Source organism: Branchiostoma floridae, chromosome 4 (genome assembly GCF_000003815.2).
Source record: "Branchiostoma floridae strain S238N-H82 chromosome 4, Bfl_VNyyK, whole genome shotgun sequence".
NCBI classification, from domain to species: Eukaryota; Metazoa; Chordata; class Leptocardii; order Amphioxiformes; family Branchiostomatidae; genus Branchiostoma; species Branchiostoma floridae.
In genome coordinates, this window is record NC_049982.1 from 31,880,978 (window position 1) to 31,899,830 (window position 18,853).

Genomic DNA, 18,853 nt, shown 5'->3' on the forward strand with positions numbered 1-18,853 from the left:
CAGACTCGTCGTCCGATTCGAATCGCGCCTAATGTGAGGGGGGGTATTAGGGCGCGGTCACATAGGTCGTGGGATCGTCGTACGATCACTAACTTCGGACATTTTGAAGAACAAAATTGTACGTTTCCTGCAATGTTGAACTGTCTTGGTACACAAAATGCTGTTATGGATCCATGTCGGTGGTTTGTTCTGTCACGGCCTGCTTGAATATCCTATGGCGATCGCACGACGTACGTATGTGACCGCGCCATTATATATGTAACATCATACAAGTCGTCTTCATATATTGATACTAAAACGGTTGTGATATTTCAATCTTAAAATTCCGCACAGCTTTGTCATTCACATTATTACGTAGGACAGGAAATCAACGCTTAAAAAACTGAACAACTTGCGGGCTTTGTGCCCATAAGTTGTCAGAAACTAAAACAGAATTCGGAGCATGGCGATTCAAATACTGATTGTACTATAGAATGAATGAACACCTTTATTGTACATTTTTGCCCAACCGAGCTAAGTACAGGGCACAACAGGGACAGAATATACATAATATTTAGTATCATAACCCTAGTCTAAGACTAACATAGAAGTCAGGCTTCTTCTCGCTTCTTGGTAATGGTGAAAATGTAGGACTGTATGGGTTTAGCTATTGTCGGTTTGTCAAAACTAGTGCATGAGGAATAAAATTTGTCAGTGCTACTCATATGTAAAGTGAGGGAATCTACTTTCTATATAGAGTAATTCTATCATTAACATACATAGTACAATCAACAATGAAGTGCACTTCATCTTCTACTTTGTTTGACATACAATAATGCATCGAGATCTGAGGTTAGATAACACGTGAATGACCCAGGATCACTAGTCAATTCGAAACAAGAAGGACGCCCCTGTTATTCCATTATCGACCAACTATAACGTATCTTGTGAACCATTCACCATAGCATTATGAAATTGTTTGTGAACCTTTATTTATTCATAGAAAGCTCAAAACGTCCTGCAGAACGTTTTTTATTGAGGTCATGAGGGCGATATGGGTCAGATAAAATAAAACAGAGAATCCCCTAGTCAGAGATACAGATTATATCGAGTCCTAATAAATATATCAACATATATCATTACATACATGTATACATGGTTCAAAACATATAGTACAGCGAAAGCTAAGGGTTCATAGTCCGTGTCCATTCCTTTTGGTCATTTCTTTTATACTTAAAGACTTGGAGCCGTATGTGTGTCTTGCGGTAGGTTCTTCCAGACAGAAAATATCTTCAACGTACGTAAAACCCCGTATTCACGGTGAAGGTGGTCACATATGAAACGGGTTTGATTCCAACGCTGTTCCTTATGTTTGATCGATCTTTATTTTACACCATTCCTACGGACACGTTTGGCACGTAGTCCATGCTATGGTCTGTATGACCAGGCCGCAACAACGAAGATTCAATATCAAATCTATGTAATTCTATCATTCGTATCAAATCTGTTTTTGATATTTGTATTTAGTTGAATGACGAAATAAAATTTTCGATGACAGAAAAGAATACGTATACACTGATACATGTACTAGTCTCGACCTCACCACTCAGAGGTTATGAAAACACAGCTGGTCAGTCCATTTACGTAACGGTGGTTTCGTAAAGGTTTAACGTTAAATCATAAAGGCATGGATGACATGTTCTATCTGGACCAACAACAAATGTATTTTGTATACATGCATCATTGCTATAACGATCCGTACCCAGTACTCAGTACTGACATACTGGCCTCAGCACATACATGTACAGAATAGTCGTACACAGGTGCATAGCAACATGACGATCTGACATCAGACCCATGCTTCCGGAGTTCCGCGAAAGCACACAATCAGGAAGAGGGTTCTTACTCACTTTTCCGGAAAATCTATAGTTGGAAGAATCTCCACGCTGTAAGGACACTTCCTCGCCACCGTGACAACCCCGACTGACCCTGTGTACGGCTCGTGACGATGTCCTGATCGGTGCGATATTGGAAAAGGGTCTGTCGGACTTTGACCTACGGACTCTGACCTTTGCACTTTGTTGATGGATTGAGAGAGACCATTTGATTCATGGGGGGAGGTTTGGTAGAAATCTAATCTCCAAGTAGATCCTACGGTAGCATAAGATTAGTATCAAAAGCTGCCAGAGGAGTAAGGCCGGCTCAGGAGTGTGTTTGGCTACATGGCAAATGGACACCTCTTAGCTGACTACACTCCTTGGCCAGTTTGGTACTATTTTATACCATTGTAGGATCTGCTTGGAGATTAGCAGAAACCAACTTATAAACAGTTTCGTTGCAACTCAAGATATGCAAAATTGGTATACGGAAAAGGATGATGCCCTTTTGGACATTCAGGGACATACATGTAACGTTACTGGCTTTTGCTTCTGGTGGATAAAAAATAAAATAAAATAAAAAGTGGGTCAATGAAAAGGAACAGCTGATCATATTTATGGGCTTCCAATGAAACAACTCCACTGGGACTGGAAGAAAAGCAATTCCAAGTATACAACAAAAACTGGAAATGCTAAGATTGAAACGGGTCAGTGGTACATGTACGAAACTATTTCCACGATCTCATACCTTCATAAAGAAATTTTGTCTCATTACAATGCAAATTAGGACGTGTTTACACAATTTCTCACTGGCTGGGGTTAATGACCCCCTCCTGCTGGGTGGCGGCAACTGTTGGGCCGGCCGCTAGGAGCGCGATTTTAGACAGGCTACAATGCAAATGATTTGCAAGGACGTCTCCTATTAGCATAATTTACTTGTTTTCACTATCTCCTCATTCCAAACGACATCATGTTGCATCTACCTTTCTTCAAGAATCTATTGTAGTATTTCCTCGCTAATCACACAAATAGGCAAATTTCCATATTTAATGGTAGAAGGTTTTCATCTTCATCTAACCTACGTTAAGGTATTAACATGATTTGCATAATCCATGAACCAAATTATTATGAAGTTCCTGTCATCTACCACAATCGAATTTCCGTCATTAATTATGTAAATCCAATCCTAATTTTCCATAATCTACATATCGTTACATCGATCTATGTAACGTTAACGATCTATGGAACTGTTCTCTTCCGTACACTACGCCTACAGCTGAGATTGACGCAGTTTTTCCTCAAACCCCCATGTCTACCCTTGGGGCCCAGAAATGGTAGCCTGGCAGGGTAGCCAGCCCAGCCGCTAGGTTCAGCCTTTTCTATAAACCCCTATATTTATTTTAGGTCATAATCATAAATGTTCATGAACTTTTCGCGCGATTTAGCATGCATATATACTCTTGGACTTGAACTAAACATGTTCATATAAATTGCGATGAATTACTATCCATTTTGAAGGACTGAGTCACTGATTTTTCAATACTCAGCAATAGCAACAAAGTATGGATTCACACCCCCATAAAATGGTATGGTCCAATCTGGTGTTTTTGGCTTTCAAATTCAAGATGGCTGTCACAGAGATCTAGAGATCCTCTAGTCAGACGCCCAGTGGTAACGATAGAGCGATCTGCAAGGTCTTACAGATTTCTCTACATCAGAATACTCTTCCCCGACCTACGTCACGGAGTTTTAACCCTAGCAGGTTTAGCTAAGTTGAGCCACGATGCCTGTGAATAACGGACTTGTTGGTTTGTGGGAGGGGGGCATGTGGCGGAAGGTGGCGGTGCTGGTGGGGTCTGCCACCGCTGCTGTAGCGCTGCTGGTGCTGGTGGAGCGGTACCTGAGGCGGCGGCGCGGCGGCTGGACGGACGTGCAGGACGAGGGCATAGAGATGGACATGGTGGAGGAAGAGGTAAGGTTGCTAGTCTCCTACATAATTTAATGAACAAATAATTAAAGAAGTCGTTTGGGGGGGTATTCTTCAAGCAGACGTCTGCTGGGTACCTGGAGACCATCACATGCTATCAAGGCCATCTGAAGAATGCCTTGGACACCCGGAGAGCTGAAGTATGCTCAGACTCTTTTCAACAATTTCACGACGCATTCATGACAGGACAGGCGACAGGAATCCTCTGTAATATTGTAAGAAAGGTGTAGAAACACGCGCTGAATCCAGGCCAACAGATGACAAACCCAACACACAATCGATGACGCCAAAAGGCTCAAAGCTGTTTGGCATGGTCGGCTGGCGGTACTGGAACCCCACTGTTACAAAATGTCAAAGATGAAGGCCCATTAGAAGTAAACAGTCATATCTTGACCATGATAAGATTTGTATGACAATGTTTGGAACAACATAATGGCCACTCCAAAATGGTGGAATTTTTTTGTTCATGGAGCCTTTGACAAATGACATAGGAACATATAGTTCAAGTTGAAATTATTGCATGCTAAGGTAGAATGCAGTTGTATCTTATCTCGTAGTTTTAAATTGTTGTCTCTTTACATTATTTCCTCTACCCAGTCAGACGAAAAGCGTATCGTGGTCCTGGGGCTAGACGGGGTCGGAAAGAGCAGCTTCCTGGCCTGTATCGCCAACCAGGACTGTCGGCAGACCATGAAGCCTACAGAAGGGTTCAATGTCATGTGCATCCAGACAAGACAAACGTCACTCAACATATGGGAAAGTAAGGGCAAATTCTGATATGTATATTTACTGCACCTCACATAATGCCATTCACATCACAACACACATTTCTGAAAATGATTTCATCAGGTTGGTAGAATATTAGCTGGGGTACCATCCAGGTAGTAGTTTGCTCCTGTGTTCACTTCTGCTACCTGTCTTGGGATATTATATGTGTTCGATGCAGGGCTCTAGCCAGCGTCCGTTTTTCCGTCAATTGACGGAAATTTGCTGCGTGTGACGGAAAAATTATAAAACCAATCCGTCAACCTTGACGGACAAAAATCTTTGGTGGAAGCTACAGGCGGCTTGGGGACGCCGTCCACGGCCGTAAAAGCCACATGCTGTTTGTTTTGCTATTGTTATGATTGTTTGATAATGTGTGTCGGTGCCCTTTTGCATACGATAATCTCATTAAAAATCTGTTTTTCAAGATCTCAGTTCAGTCTCTCTAACTCCTGGAATAGTGTTTTCGCGGTTTTCGCGACAATGGGAATTGGCTGACGGAATTAAAATTCGAGCTGGCTAGAGCCCTGGTTCGATGGTTACGTCGGTTAACAAGCAAATTAAGGAGTGGGTTCTAGAGCACTCATTCGATAACATTAAGCATCCCACAAGTGAACGGGGGGTGTTTTGGGTGTTGGAAGACCTGAGTGTTTAAACGAGCACTTGAACCCATTTCTTAATTCGCTCTTGTGTAGGGACCAATCAGCGCCTTTGTCAAAATTTGGAAGACTCCAGAAGTTAGAGATGTCAGGGTTCCCAGCTGAAATAGCAGAGAAGCGACTGTATAAAGTGTATGATAAAAGTCGGGGCAAGAAGCAGCTGTATATTGTGTATAATAAACATTGTAGCGAACTACTCCCGGATGGTACCCAGGCAAGAATATAGGATATAGGAGAACTCTTTTACACAGCCAATTTGTACTCACTTTGCTTACGTTTTTTTTCCCAACTGATTTAATGCTATGGGTTTTTCCTATTGCAGACACTACAAAACTGCCAAGATATCACATAAAATCCTACCAAAAAAGGTTTTTCAATGGTTTAAAGCCTCATTTTATTGTGCTTTCTCACTATGGCGTCTAGGCGCCGGCGCCACCCCTGAAAATATTCTTCTTGGCCATTGCAGGATGTTCCATCTTCCAGCATTCATTGCCACATACAACTGCTTGAAACAACTTATAACAACAATTTTTCCCTTTTTTTTCAGTTGGTGGTACAGAAAATGTGCGCTCCTACTGGGCCAACTTCCTGCCCAACACGGACGTGCTGGTGTTTGTGGTAGACTCCACAGACAAAGGTCGGCTGCCGCTCGCTAAGGAGGAGCTTCACAAGGTTCTGGCACACCCAGCTCTGAAGGGTGTTCCACTACTGGTGCTGGCTAACAAACAGGTGGGTGCTGACATGGATACAAGTAATAAATTACATCACACACATACATACACACACATGTACATAATACACACATACATACACACCCAGCTCTGAAGGGTGTTCCACTACTGGTGCTGGCGAACAAGCAGGTGGGTGCTGAGCTAAGGGCACATCTAGATACAAGTAATGAATTACACCACACGCTTACACACACAATGTACATACACTTTATACACACACACGCGTACATATACACATGATACATACCTATACAGTACAGACACACACATATGCACATACACATACATTCCTACACACACACACACACACACACTCACACACATACATACCTACATATACATACAAACTTAGACACATACACACTCATGTAAACACAAACTCACAAACATACACATACATGCATACACAATCATGATACACTCAAACACACACACAATGTACACATACATACATGTGGACCCAAACACACTTACACACACACCAATACTTACATACACACACATATGTACACATGCATACATGTACATACACACACACAGATTACATACACACATAAAACAAACATGTATACAGATATGCACATACACAAACACATGCATGCCCATGCATATATATACACATACACACAGTCACTAACTCACACACACACATATACACACACACTTTCAAATGCTCCACATATGTACATGTATGTAAAGCCAGAGAATCATGGTATCATATGACCCTGCTGAAGGGCAGTATATTCTGTGTGTGGATAAGAGCAAAATCTGTTGCATGATTAACATAAAACACGTTGCCTTGTAACCAATCCCAACCCTCCTGTTGTCCCCAGGATGTGTCCGGTGCCCTGAGTGTGGAGCAGGTTGGCTCAGCTCTGGACCTCGGGTCCTGCCGTTCCAACAGAGCTGCCCACATCCTGCCAACAGAGGTGCCGCCAGGCCTCCCCACCAAGACAGACAGCACAAAAAAGGCAGAGGAAATGCTGTCAACTCTGTCTAGGAGCTGATGTAGTTAACTTAAAGATCACCCTTACGGCGCGGTCACTTACATGTAGGTCGTGCGATCGTTGTACGATTTGGAAGCCATAGGATTTTCAAGCAGGGCATGACGGAACCAACCACTGACATGGATCCAAAACAGCATTTTGTGAACCAAAACAGTTGAACTTTGCAGGTGACGTACATTTTGGTCCTCAAAAATGCCCGAAGTTAGTGATCGTACAACGATCGCACGACCTATATGTGACCGCGCCCTTACATAGGCATTGATGGCTATGCATCTATCTTGCAGTGCTGTCAGAAGGCCTGGGAGTATATAGGGAATAGGGAGTGGTCAGCGAACAGTAGTTGCAATATGCAACTTACGTCTTCAGCACACTTTAGAGCATTTTCACATGACGTGCTGACTTTGTCTGCTGACATGCTGGTGTCTCTATTTGCATATGGGGTGTCGTAGCTCACTCAATTGCTTGGAACATTGAAATATCTTGGAGCATTGAAATATCTTGGAACATTGAAATATCTTGGAACATTGAAATATCTTGGAACATTGAAATATCTTGGAACATTGAAATATCTTCTGATCCTTTCAACAACTACTATTGTAAATGCAGAAATATGTTTGCGGCTTTCGTGGTGGTCGCTTTACATGCAAACGCAAAACCGACGCAACAATTTTCCATTACGGTGTGTGGCTACATTATATCATTATGAGTAGCCAAATCCCTTGGCAAATATTCTCCCCATAGCCAGTGTAGTTAGTCTGGTAAAGACGAAACGGCTACAATAGAGAATACCCAGGGTCAGGGTTCTAGCCAGGATTTCATTTTAGCGTAGTGGGAATGGCATGGTAGCAAAGCGACCCATCAGGAGATTGATGAGATTTTGACAATGTTGAGTTAAAAGTTGGCACTCTGTTAACATCACGTAATTTGAAGGATTTTTGGTCAGTTTTGAATGGCATATCATCATTTTTCATTGTTCAGACATTGATTAGACATTGTTGAACAAGCAAATGATAGCAAAGCACCACTACACTAGTTAAAAATTAGCGTTGTGGCCCTTATTTTAGCGTAGTGGTCACAAATTTTAGCGTAGTGGCCCACTACGCTAAAATGCACTAGCGAGAACCCTGGCTGTGTATGCTTAAACTGCAGTCAGTCAAAATGCAAACAGGGATATCAACATGGTGTCAGACATATGGAAAGTGAATGAACACACTGTAAAGACACATATACATGGCACCAAATTTGTTCTACTTTGTAAATGACTTGTGGTGTGATTAAGTTTAAAGGATGTTGTCTGCTGATTGTCAGATTTCACATGATATTTTTTAAGAGAGATGGGTGTTTCTTGTTTACATACCTGTGGCAGCTTGACATTTTTGTTTTAAGTGATTGTGACAACAAATTGCAACGTTCCCTGAGTACAATAAGAGATCGAGAGGTCACGGTTGGATTCCCAGCATTGCTAAATGTTGGGCCATACCTCGGGAGATATGGAATACCTTGTGTTGTATCCTATATCAAACATCTATGTTCATTGAATAATACTTAAAGGTAGAATGTAAACAAGTTGTGTTTTGGGTGTCGTTTGTGACACAATCACTTAAACTTTAGCAAACAACCTCCAGTTCAAGATATTTGGCTTTTAAGCTTAATCTGCTATGTATATTTTTTGGTGGTATTATTATTTTTATTATTATTATTATTACAAGAGGGAAATCTGGGCCTACAGTGCACAGCATAGCTGCTGTGAACTGAGCTATGTGTCATGCCTAAACTAGAAATTCATTTGTGCCCCCACTTTGATTTCCATCAATTAACATGTGCCCTCAAACAGGGCATATCAAATCTTTGACATCATTCCAGTGAAGTAGCAAGTACATCGCTTTTGACATATCAATGCTTCTTAATTAACTGGCTGTAAAAGACCTCCATGTAAGTACTGTAATGTATACTAGTATTTTTATCACTTTGTTTGGTGTGTTTTTTGAGTACAAGCAACGATATGTGACTATTTGTATGGACTTGGAAATGAAAATACATGTATATTAAGACAAGAAACTGTTATTTCCACTAACCATAGCCTATCTGTTTAGAAGATATTCTAAAAAGTGTTTGAGTGAAGAATTATGAAATGTATCTAAAGTACAAGATGTTGAAGTGCTATACTATGTATTTGGGCCCAGGAATTGCTTCCCAGACAAAGGAAAAGTTTTACTTAATGCTGTTGATTGTGCAGAAAGTACAGTTATGATGTTTTTTTTAGTCTGTATATAGTCCAACATATTGTTGTGACAGTCACAGTTGGTATGTTTCAGGCCCACACTATGCTAGCCTTAGGGAAAGCCAAGCATTGGGAATATATTGGTGACATGATAAACTTAAAAAACAGATGATTTTTGCCTAGTATGTTAAGGGACCAAGGTTACCTTCTTAACTTACCTGTCTTGTCAGGTAGGTATGGTTCAGTGTTACCTGTGCTACTTACTCATTTGTATGAGCGAAAAAAAAATACATGCAATCACTGTTGTTGACACGTAAATAAACTTGTATCTGTTCATGTAGACTTTCATGTTGACTTTTCACTGGTGTTTAATGAGTTTTTAGGAATGTCCAATCAGAAGGAGAGTTCACAGAACATTGACCAATCAGAATAACACCAAGCAGGAAGGAATGATCATACCCAGCAGGGAGGAATGTTCAATACAGTGGAATTTTGAAAAGATTTGACATGCCAAGATTGCAATGTGACGAATATTTTATGGAAAAATGGTTTCAAAATGAAATCTATAATCTTTTGTACCAAAAAGGCAAATGCTTTGTTTACTCGGTGGCCTTATTCAGTGGTTATAGCAAATGACCAGGCATTAAGACACCATATACACCTCAGGGCAGGTCATTAACCCTTTATTGACTTTGTACTAGGATGCTGTACTATACGTAATCTACATTAACACGAATAGCGTATATGAAAGATAACATTTTCTTGCTCACTTCTCCACTGCAAACTGTATTTCCATTGTGTGGCTACTTCTGTTTTAAGTACAAACTACTGACTTTTGCCATGTCAAATTTAGGTGCCACGAATTAAAATGAGTTAACAATACAGTCAAACCTGTACAAATGGTCACTTTTTGGTGGTTTAAGCAATTTTTCCCATTGACACAAACAAGTGATGAACCTTGCCTATAGTGACAGTGTCCACATCGATTTCATCCTCAAGTCTTGTAGTCAAGTCAAAAACTGTGTACTAGTAGGCTTCTGCCGTCCCCCATGCATGAATTTCTATTCTGTATATCAATTTGTTTTTAAACCACGTAATATGTGCAAATAAATAAAGAACAAAGTGATCTCCTTTGGCAGTTTTGACTGTAGTTGCACATGTACTGATCTCATACAGGTTAGTCTTAGCTACTACTCTGAGTCTGAGGCAGAAGCTACATCCTCTACTGTCTCTATAGGTGGCCACCCTGGCAGCATGTCCCCCCACTCGCTCATCCGGGCACACCTGTACAGCGGCTTCCCGTGCTTCCTACCGGTTAGAACCGCATCCTGAAGCTGTCCGTTCCCCAGGCACATCCTACAGTGGACGTGCCGCGGGCGCCTCAGCACCGGCCGCACGATCCTCGGCCACCTGATTGACTCCTCACTCCTCTGCCCCTTACGCAGCACAACATACGAGAAGGTTTCGAACAAGGAAGAGTTACCGTCGCTCTTTGGCGGCACTGGCATGAAGTTAGGAGGTTGGTAAGACTGCTGAAAGTTGCAGGGTGTTCTGGAATTGTCTGCAAGACGAGGGCATGATGTGTCGTGTGGACATGGGGAGAACACATGAGCACTGGGCTGGTCACTTGACTGTGGCTGGTCACTCGACTGTGGCTGGTCACTCGACTGTGGCTGGTCACTCGACTGTGGCTGGTCACTCGACTGTGGCTGGTCATTCAACAGTGGCTGGTCACTCAACTGTGGATGGTCACTCGACTGTGACTGGTCTGGACCAGCAGACTCATCTTCAACATCCGGGTCAAGGACATCTGAGAACAAAGAAATGAAAGATCAGTTCCCAAAGAATCTTTTTTTCTAGTGCAGTACTGTTAGAAAAAGTATTTTTTGAGCTTATCAATATGTTATTGGCTATATATAACTTATAAGTCATACAAATTGCAACTAAACTGAAGACAGAGAGGTTTTGTTTTGCAGGACAGGTGGTTTCCAAAAAAGGTTTCTGCCAGTCAAGCATGGATTTTTGCTTAGCTACCCATCAATGTTCACTCCCCATTTCACCAGTTTTTCCCCATAGTATTCTACATGGTTTCAATCTGAATAGGATCACATGGTTGCTAAGTGTCAGAGTGCTAAGTGTCAAAGTTCATCATGATTTCCCAACAGCTATTGGGAAAAACAGTAGCATGTAAGCCCTTTCACAGAGATCAGAACGCATGTGCGGCAAATGGAATTCTAGGTAAAGATAAAGGCCCACAAAAAGTAAACAACCCCATGAGAACATTGTCATACAAATCGATACAATGGTTGAGCAGGGCTCGAAATACATTTTTGGGAATAGGTGCACTGGTGCACCCAACCTAGAAAATTGGGTGCACCAAAATATTTTTGGGTGCACCACATAAAATAATGTCGAATATCAGAATAACCTAATTGCAAACCTACTAAAGTAGTAATTTTAACGGCTTTCTTCAGAAATCGGAAGTACCATGACAGACATTTTATCATCTTTCTAACACATAGATGTCAAGAATATGGTGTTAACTTAGTATACTGACATCTTTACATACATAAGCCTATGAAAATATTTGGGTACACCCTGTGCACCCACAGAAAAAAATGGGGTGCACAGCTCCTATTTTGGGTGCACCTGGGTGCACAAAACCCCAGTATTCCCAGCCCTGTTGAGACAAGGACTGTTCCTTTTTCAAGGCCTTTACCTTTGACATATGTCCTGTTGCCGCACATGCATTTTGATCTCTGAAAGGGCTTATTGCTTATGCTGGCAATCAAGCTCATTTTAGCCAGTAAAAACTTTGACCATAGGCTTAGACCACAATGCAGAACACTGCACATGCACACTTGAACTGTGAAATGCCTTATTGGTGGTACCAACCTTCTGTCAGTGTTCCCCTGATACTAGCCTTGCCACTGAGCACCAGATCTCTTGCCTCCATCACCATCTTGTGTCCTTCGTTTGTTCCATTCTCCACGATCACCAGGAACTGCGAAGTCTTCCTCCACAGCCTGCGTACCACCCTCATCCTCTGTACCGCGCTCGGCTGTTCGCTCAGCGAGTACGCGCACACCACCAGGTCGTGCTTGATGTTCGGATTCGGCAGCTCGTACTGTCTGAAGAAGATGTTTGGGTGGAGAAGCTTCCCGTTTTCTTCGCCACCCCTCAAGAGGAGTTCTGCGAGGTCGTTCATAGACGACGATGTATCGAAACAAGAGTACTCTCTCAGCCAGTGCCCCCAGATAGTATGAGCAGCCCATACAGTCATCCCTGCTCCCGAACCGTAGTCCATCAATGTCATAGGGCGGAATTTGGGTTCTCGCTTACTGAGCTCCGCGAGTACGCGATAAGTGGCGGCGTACACACCCGGCGCCTTCCCCACGAGATATGCCAACCCTGTTGCCTGATTCCACGTTACAGGCTGCCAGTGGTACAGCTGTTGCTGCACTTTTTTCATGACTTTACGCTCAACTTTCTTCTGCTGTATTCGTGCCTTTTCATCCATCAGATTCTCCTCCTCTTGGAGTAGGCCTTGCTGGGTGTACTCTTCTGCAATCTCTTGTGCTTTCCTTCTGACTTCAGCGTCTTCAACGGGCCGCTTTCTACTCCACAGGTAGTTCGTAAGATACGTGGCGTTCTGTTTCAACTGATTTGCAGGCGCGCCCGTGCGTTGTAAGGTTGTTTCTACCGCCTCCACGAGTCGTTCAGGCAGACGCACCGTCTTCACGTGCAGTTTTCCTGGGTGTTTCTTCGGCTTCGTATTCCCCAGAATGTCCACGATGTCACTTCCTGCTAAGCCTGGTGCTTGTTGGGAGCTAGATTGTACCACTGCACTGGTTTTAAACCTATGCTGGGCGAAAGCGACACGAAAATGCCAACAAAATCGGAGCAAAACGTGTTTCTTCGTGATGGAGGCAGCCATCTTGAAAAATGTGACCTCTGACCTTGGAATGAAGCCTAATAACTTCTTTGACGAAGAACCAAATCCTTTATGACAACTTATAGATGATCTAAGATCCATTACTTTTACATCTAGTATCAAAGATATTTGAGAAAAATAGAGTATTCAAGTGTTTTTTTTACTTGAGTTAGCGTGACCTTTGACCTCCCTGACACAACTAGGCCATCACATGGTATCAAGCACAAGTGAACTGAAGAAGTTCAGGAGGTTTCACCAAGGAGGTTCTTACGTAAGTTTTCCTTAATAATAAGCTATTTAAGTGCTGACAACTTTGAAATGCAACTGGTCACCAGTCTCTCACATTTATAAAGCAAACCTTAATAGGGAATTCTTTAATATTTCTTCTCTCTTGCAGGGCCTCAAATTATTGCCAGCACAGATGATAGTATATTTGCTCTGCTGCTGAGTCATCGTGACACACACTACAAAGTTATCAGTTGTAGTGCACCTGTGTCATAAATGATCTTTGACAACATACCTAGCGGATCGCTTCTGTATTGCCTCAATCTTGTCTTGCAACGCATTTGGGCATTCTGGTCTTGGTTCAGACTTTTTTGATAATTCATTGGGGGCCGGACGGATGTTGGGCAGGCTGCTATAAGCGGGATTTAATCAGGCTAATGTGGCAGCAAAAATGGAAATGTTCTGGATAACGGAATCTTCAACTTATTGACATTTTCTGCCAATTTATGGCACATATGGGGTTGTGTATTTATGGAAAGAAATCAAATGTTTTGTTTCATCAATATTTTTTGCATCAAGTTTGTTGTATCTAAAATTGCAATTGTTGTTTCAGATAATGGCTGCTGAAGCATTTAAGAAACACGAGGTCGTTCCAGACGTGATTGACAAAGCTCCATCAAATGTGATAGAGGTAGGTGTCATAATTAACATCATGGAACTTGTCTGAACTTTAATAACATAATAATTAGCCACTGTGTCAGTACTCTAGTAATGTTCCGGCACCTACAGACCACATCTAGTGCAGTGATAGACATAATAGAAGACATTACAACAACAACATATCCTTAGAGTACAAATATACAAATTTATTTTGTGCAAAGCCCTGCTGGTCAACCAACCGTTGACATAAGATAATCTGTAAACCAAGTTACCAACCGACAGACAGCAATGTAGTTACATCTTAGGCCACACCAATTTAATTTCTTGGTTCACGGATTTTTTCATAAAAAATATAGAGCGAGAGGGCGAAATAAAAATAAGAATTGTACTAGTAAAATGGTTGGGGTAAAGGTAATGGCTAATCCAAAACATAAAGAATAAAAAGTTTTCAGCTTGAAAAAAGTACGAAAACACTATTACTGTACAGTAACAGCACCTGTACCCACACAAATATAAAGGCCAATTTGCTACACCAGAAAGTTAGTGAATGGTTTCATTAATGGTGAAAATTTGCTGAGTGGTAATTTTTATTTTTTTTCCAGAAAATAGGAGCGAGCGAATCCGTGAACCAAGAAATTAAATTGGTGTGGCCTTACAATAAAATGAAAACAAACACTGTGACCACTTGTGGGGTTGTGTGGCGCAATTGGCAGGGTGCAATAAAAGCAAAAAACTTAATGTGCAGTGCCATGTTTTATGCGGTCAACAAACACATTCAATTTTTTGTCCATTTTAAGAACATGTAAAAATGGTGTGCCTAACTTTCAGTAGCTTCCTAATTCATATCAGATTGATGGGTTGGGTTTTTGTGCACGTTAAAAATTTGCGTGTTTAAAATATGCAAATTAGCTGATTCCCTGGGGATTCAAAAACGTTTTTGCAGCTTAAAAAAGATGAAACAAAATGAAATTTAAGTATCATTCTAGAGTACAACATTGCTTGCTGTAAATATTCCAGGAGTCTTAAAGTGATTTTTAGATGTTAAGTTTTAACGCGCAACAAAGGTTGAAATTTGCATGTAAAACAATCTGCTTGAGAAAAGATGAAATGAAGCTTATAGAATGGAGAAAAGCCTCAAGCTGTTATATTTTACAATACAAAGCCTCATATTAGTAATTTTTCCATGTATATGTGTCAAATTTAAGTGATTTTGAAATATTCTGGATATGCAAATTAACCTATTCCCAAGGGACCTAAAAATCAGTGACTTTTCAAACCAAAAATTCAGGTAACAAATGGAAAATCACAAAAAGCGGTCACATTTTTCTGCCAAAGAATTTCTCACTACACATTTTCAAAGATATTTCAAGAACTTAAGTTTTAACGCACAGATTTTTAATGCGCACACAGATTTGTAACGCGCAGAAAACCCGTTCCCAGATTAATTATAGGTGCCAGAAGATGGGGCATAATTTTGATTATACAAAAAAATGTATCATTGCCGTTTCAGCTAAGCTATGGTGCTGTCAAGATTGAACAGGGCAACGTGGTCACCCCAACACAGGTTAGACCTAGACAGCTTTTATTGTTCCTTTATTGTTCCTTTTCTGTAGTAATGGTAGTTAATATGTTCCTTTTCTGTAGTAATGGTAGTTAATATGTTCCTTTTCTGTAGTAATGGTAGTTAATATGTTCCTTTTCTGTAGTAATGGTAGTTAATATGATCCTTTTCTGTAGTAATGGTAGTTAATATATTCCTTTTCTGTAGTAATGGTAGTTAATATATTCCTTTTCTGTAGTAATGGTAGTTCAAATTCAATATAGCTTTACAATCTGCATTGTGCTCCAATTGAGGACAGTATAGGAAATACATGTGTATGTCATAATTCATAAAAATATGTGTTTCTGCAATTGTTGTTCAGGTGAAGGACCGACCAACTGTGTTGAACTGGCCAGCTGAAGACGGTGCACTTTATACACTCATCAAAACGGGTAACTTAACTTTTATCTTCTGAATAAACATACCAGTACATGTACATTTATTGGGGGGGAGGGGGGTCGGGAAATTCACCTGGTACGGTCTTAGAGTTATGCGTTTTCCACCCATGTTCCCCTGGAATATCTGAGGTACTGTAAATGCAGAAATGTTCGCGGTGGATTAATGTTTGCGGTTTTCGCGGTGACCACTTCACCGCGACATTAAAACCACCGCGAACATTTTTTTCTATTATGGTATTAGACTGCAGTCTATGGTGCTACCACGAACTTAAAACCACCGCGAAAAGTCCTTTTTTCCGATAACGCAAAATTTAATCCCCACGAACTTAAATGCATTTACAGTATCTCAGATTCATCTCAAGCCAAACATTAATATAAATATTTGTACTATCTTTTGGTCAAAATATTTAGGGAGTGCAGCTAATCTCAGATACATTTGAATACACAACGATAGATGATCCTGAGATACTATGCCACCTGTCTTGGTTAGGTTTTTCTAAATGCAGGGCTCGAAATTCATTTTTGGGATTAGGTGCACTGGTGCACCCAGCCTAAAAATTTGGGTGCACAAAAAAATTTTGGGGTGCGCCACATAAGATAAAGTATAATATCATAATAACCTAAGTGCAAACCTACTTTGGAGCATTATTTCTATAACACATAGATGCAAGGAGGTTCCTTTTTCAACTTTCTTGATAGATATCAAGAATATGGCGTTTATTAGTATACTGACACCTTTACATACTTAAGCCTATGAAAACATTTTAAGAAATTAGGTGCACAGCTCCTGAATTTTGGGTGCACAAAACCCCATTATTTTGAGCCCTGAAATGTATCTACATGTAAGTTTCCGTGGATTTGATTTTGCGGTAGCAGGAAAACAGAGTGTAAAATTGCGGTGGTTCCCAGTAGCACCATAAAATGTAGTCAAATACTGTAATGGAAAAATGTTTGTAGTGGTTTTGAGTTTAACAACCATTGCAAACCACAATCATAAAACCACATTGATTGTTTTTGCATTTACAGTGATATACACTGACCTTCAGAAAGGATGGTAAAAGAGGAAATTGTACATGTGGTGCTCTATGACTCGCTGGTCCACTTGTTAATTGTGCCACCTGCCATTGTACAGACCCAGATGCCCCCAGCAGGGCAGACCCAAAGTTCCGTGAGTGGCACCACTGGGTGGTGGTGAACATCCCCGGGACTGACTGGAGTAAAGGGGAGGTGTTGTCGGACTTTGTCGGTGCCGGCCCCCCACCCAAGACTGGGCTGCATCGCTACGTGTTCCTGGTGTACAAACAACCGGGCAAACTGGAGTGTGATGAAGAAAGGCTGCCCAACACTTCAGGCAAAAACAGGTACTAGTACTTTTTTCTTTAAAGGAGTTTGTTCAGTGCAAGGCCATTGACCATGTCTAAGGCTAAGCTCACTGTAGCAGCATTTCTTCTCCCTAAGGCCACAGCAATTCTATTTGTTGTTTCTTGGATTTTTTCAGAAGGTTTGTCAGTGGAAAAAAATTTTTTTTTTAACTTTTCCAAAAAGTCGGAGTAGGAGAGATTGGGCATGAAATTTTCTGTTGAAAGTTTAAGTCTATATTACATGTACATTGTACGTCTTTATTACATGTACATTGTGCTGCAGCACTAGTAAGTAACACTGCTTTCAGTTTACAGATGCAGTCACAAACGTATTAACCTAGCGCTAGAGTACAATGCAAACCAGTCAGAATTACCCTTAGGAAGGTGACAGACGGTCACCAAAACGTTGCTGTGAAAACAAATGGTTGTGTGGGAAAAAAAGAGTCTCTTTAATTTAAACAGTCAACAAGGGATGTACATGCGTACTTGCAGTGATTGTGATTAGGGCATTATAGTCTATAGAGAAGTATTAATATCAGTGTGTACTCTCCACAGGGGAGGCTGGAGTACACGCAACTTTGTGAAGAAGTACAACCTGGGCGACCCTGTGGCTGGAAACCTGTTCCAGGCAGAGTACGATGACTACTGCCCTCAACTCTATAAACAACTGGGGATGTAACAACACTGTACTAAAGAAGTACACGTACATGTATTTGTGCCATATGCCTCTACTTGATTTGGCTTTCAATAATCAATGATGGTCATGTATTTCTAGAATTGTTTCTTTAAATACTAGTGTTGACTGTATGTTGGATCAAGTCTAATGCAACGAAACTACATGGGTTTGGAACTAAAAGAGGCTTTCTGTTTGTATGTGTGTGTTTTGTTACTTTATAGATATTGAAAACCAGACCTTTTGAGTATTGTTTTGGAACTGGTGATTCAGAGAATCAGGATCAAATTGTATTGATCTTACGTTTGTTTTACCATGCAATGGCGTTGAACATATTCATGATAATCAGTGCTGTGTGATATGCTGTGAAAAGATAACACGTGAAACAATAAAATGCTGAAAGCAATATGAGAAAATAGCAGTGCTTCCAAGTTTATTACTGCATAATTACAGAAAATCTAGTTCACAGTTAGTGAAAACTTCCACTTTTCTAGTCGCAAAAATATTGATCAATTAGATCCATTCAATATCTTTTTTATGAGTGGTCAGCAATTTTTAATTGCCACCATAGCAGCACAACATAATATTGTGTTCACCGAGTCTCTAATTTTCATGGTGTCATCTACTGCTAATGCTACTTAGGCCATGTTGATGTTAAAGGCACTCAATGCAATATTCTGGATAAGACAATTGGTACGTTATTGACATTCACTTTACCATACTAGCACATTTGTATCATTTCGAACTTGAGCATTTAAAAAGAATGCACAAACATG

The 18,853-nt window shown here is 40.9% G+C and overlaps 4 protein-coding genes across 4 annotated transcripts in view; 2 read left to right on the forward strand and 2 right to left on the reverse strand.

Moving 5' to 3' along the window:
• The window catches only part of LOC118414807 (cholesterol 7-desaturase-like), a 10,174-nt gene extending 8,048 nt beyond the window's left edge, over positions 1–2,126 (reverse strand). Inside the window, exon 1 of the mRNA XM_035819062.1 lies at positions 1,890–2,126. The gene's annotated coding sequence lies outside the window, so the exon portion shown is untranslated. The remainder of the gene's footprint in view (positions 1–1,889) is intronic.
• Positions 2,127–3,449: 1,323 nt separating this feature from the next.
• Positions 3,450–7,797, forward strand: LOC118414829 (ADP-ribosylation factor-like protein 3). Its single transcript, XM_035819091.1, has 4 exons — positions 3,450–3,828; positions 4,441–4,603; positions 5,815–5,996; positions 6,832–7,797. The coding sequence occupies exons 1-4, from the start codon at positions 3,640–3,642 to the stop codon at positions 7,003–7,005; spliced, it is 708 nt and encodes a 235-aa protein (XP_035674984.1). The 5' UTR covers positions 3,450–3,639; the 3' UTR covers positions 7,006–7,797.
• A 2,496-nt stretch (positions 7,798–10,293) lies between these two features.
• LOC118414799 (methyltransferase-like protein 17, mitochondrial) lies at positions 10,294–13,203 on the reverse strand. Its single transcript, XM_035819051.1, has 2 exons — positions 12,122–13,203; positions 10,294–11,036 (listed from the first exon to the last, which is right to left on the reverse strand). Exons 1-2 carry the CDS (start codon positions 13,161–13,163, stop codon positions 10,417–10,419), a joined length of 1,662 nt encoding a protein of 553 aa, XP_035674944.1. The 5' UTR covers positions 13,164–13,203; the 3' UTR covers positions 10,294–10,416.
• A 172-nt stretch (positions 13,204–13,375) lies between these two features.
• On the forward strand, positions 13,376–18,845 carry LOC118414841 (phosphatidylethanolamine-binding protein homolog F40A3.3-like). The gene is made up of 6 exons (XM_035819105.1): positions 13,376–13,431; positions 13,999–14,076; positions 15,556–15,609; positions 15,968–16,037; positions 17,176–17,404; positions 17,960–18,845. Exons 2-6 carry the CDS (start codon positions 14,002–14,004, stop codon positions 18,081–18,083), a joined length of 552 nt encoding a protein of 183 aa, XP_035674998.1. The 5' UTR covers positions 13,376–13,431; positions 13,999–14,001; the 3' UTR covers positions 18,084–18,845.
• Positions 18,846–18,853: the final 8 nt, after the last annotated feature.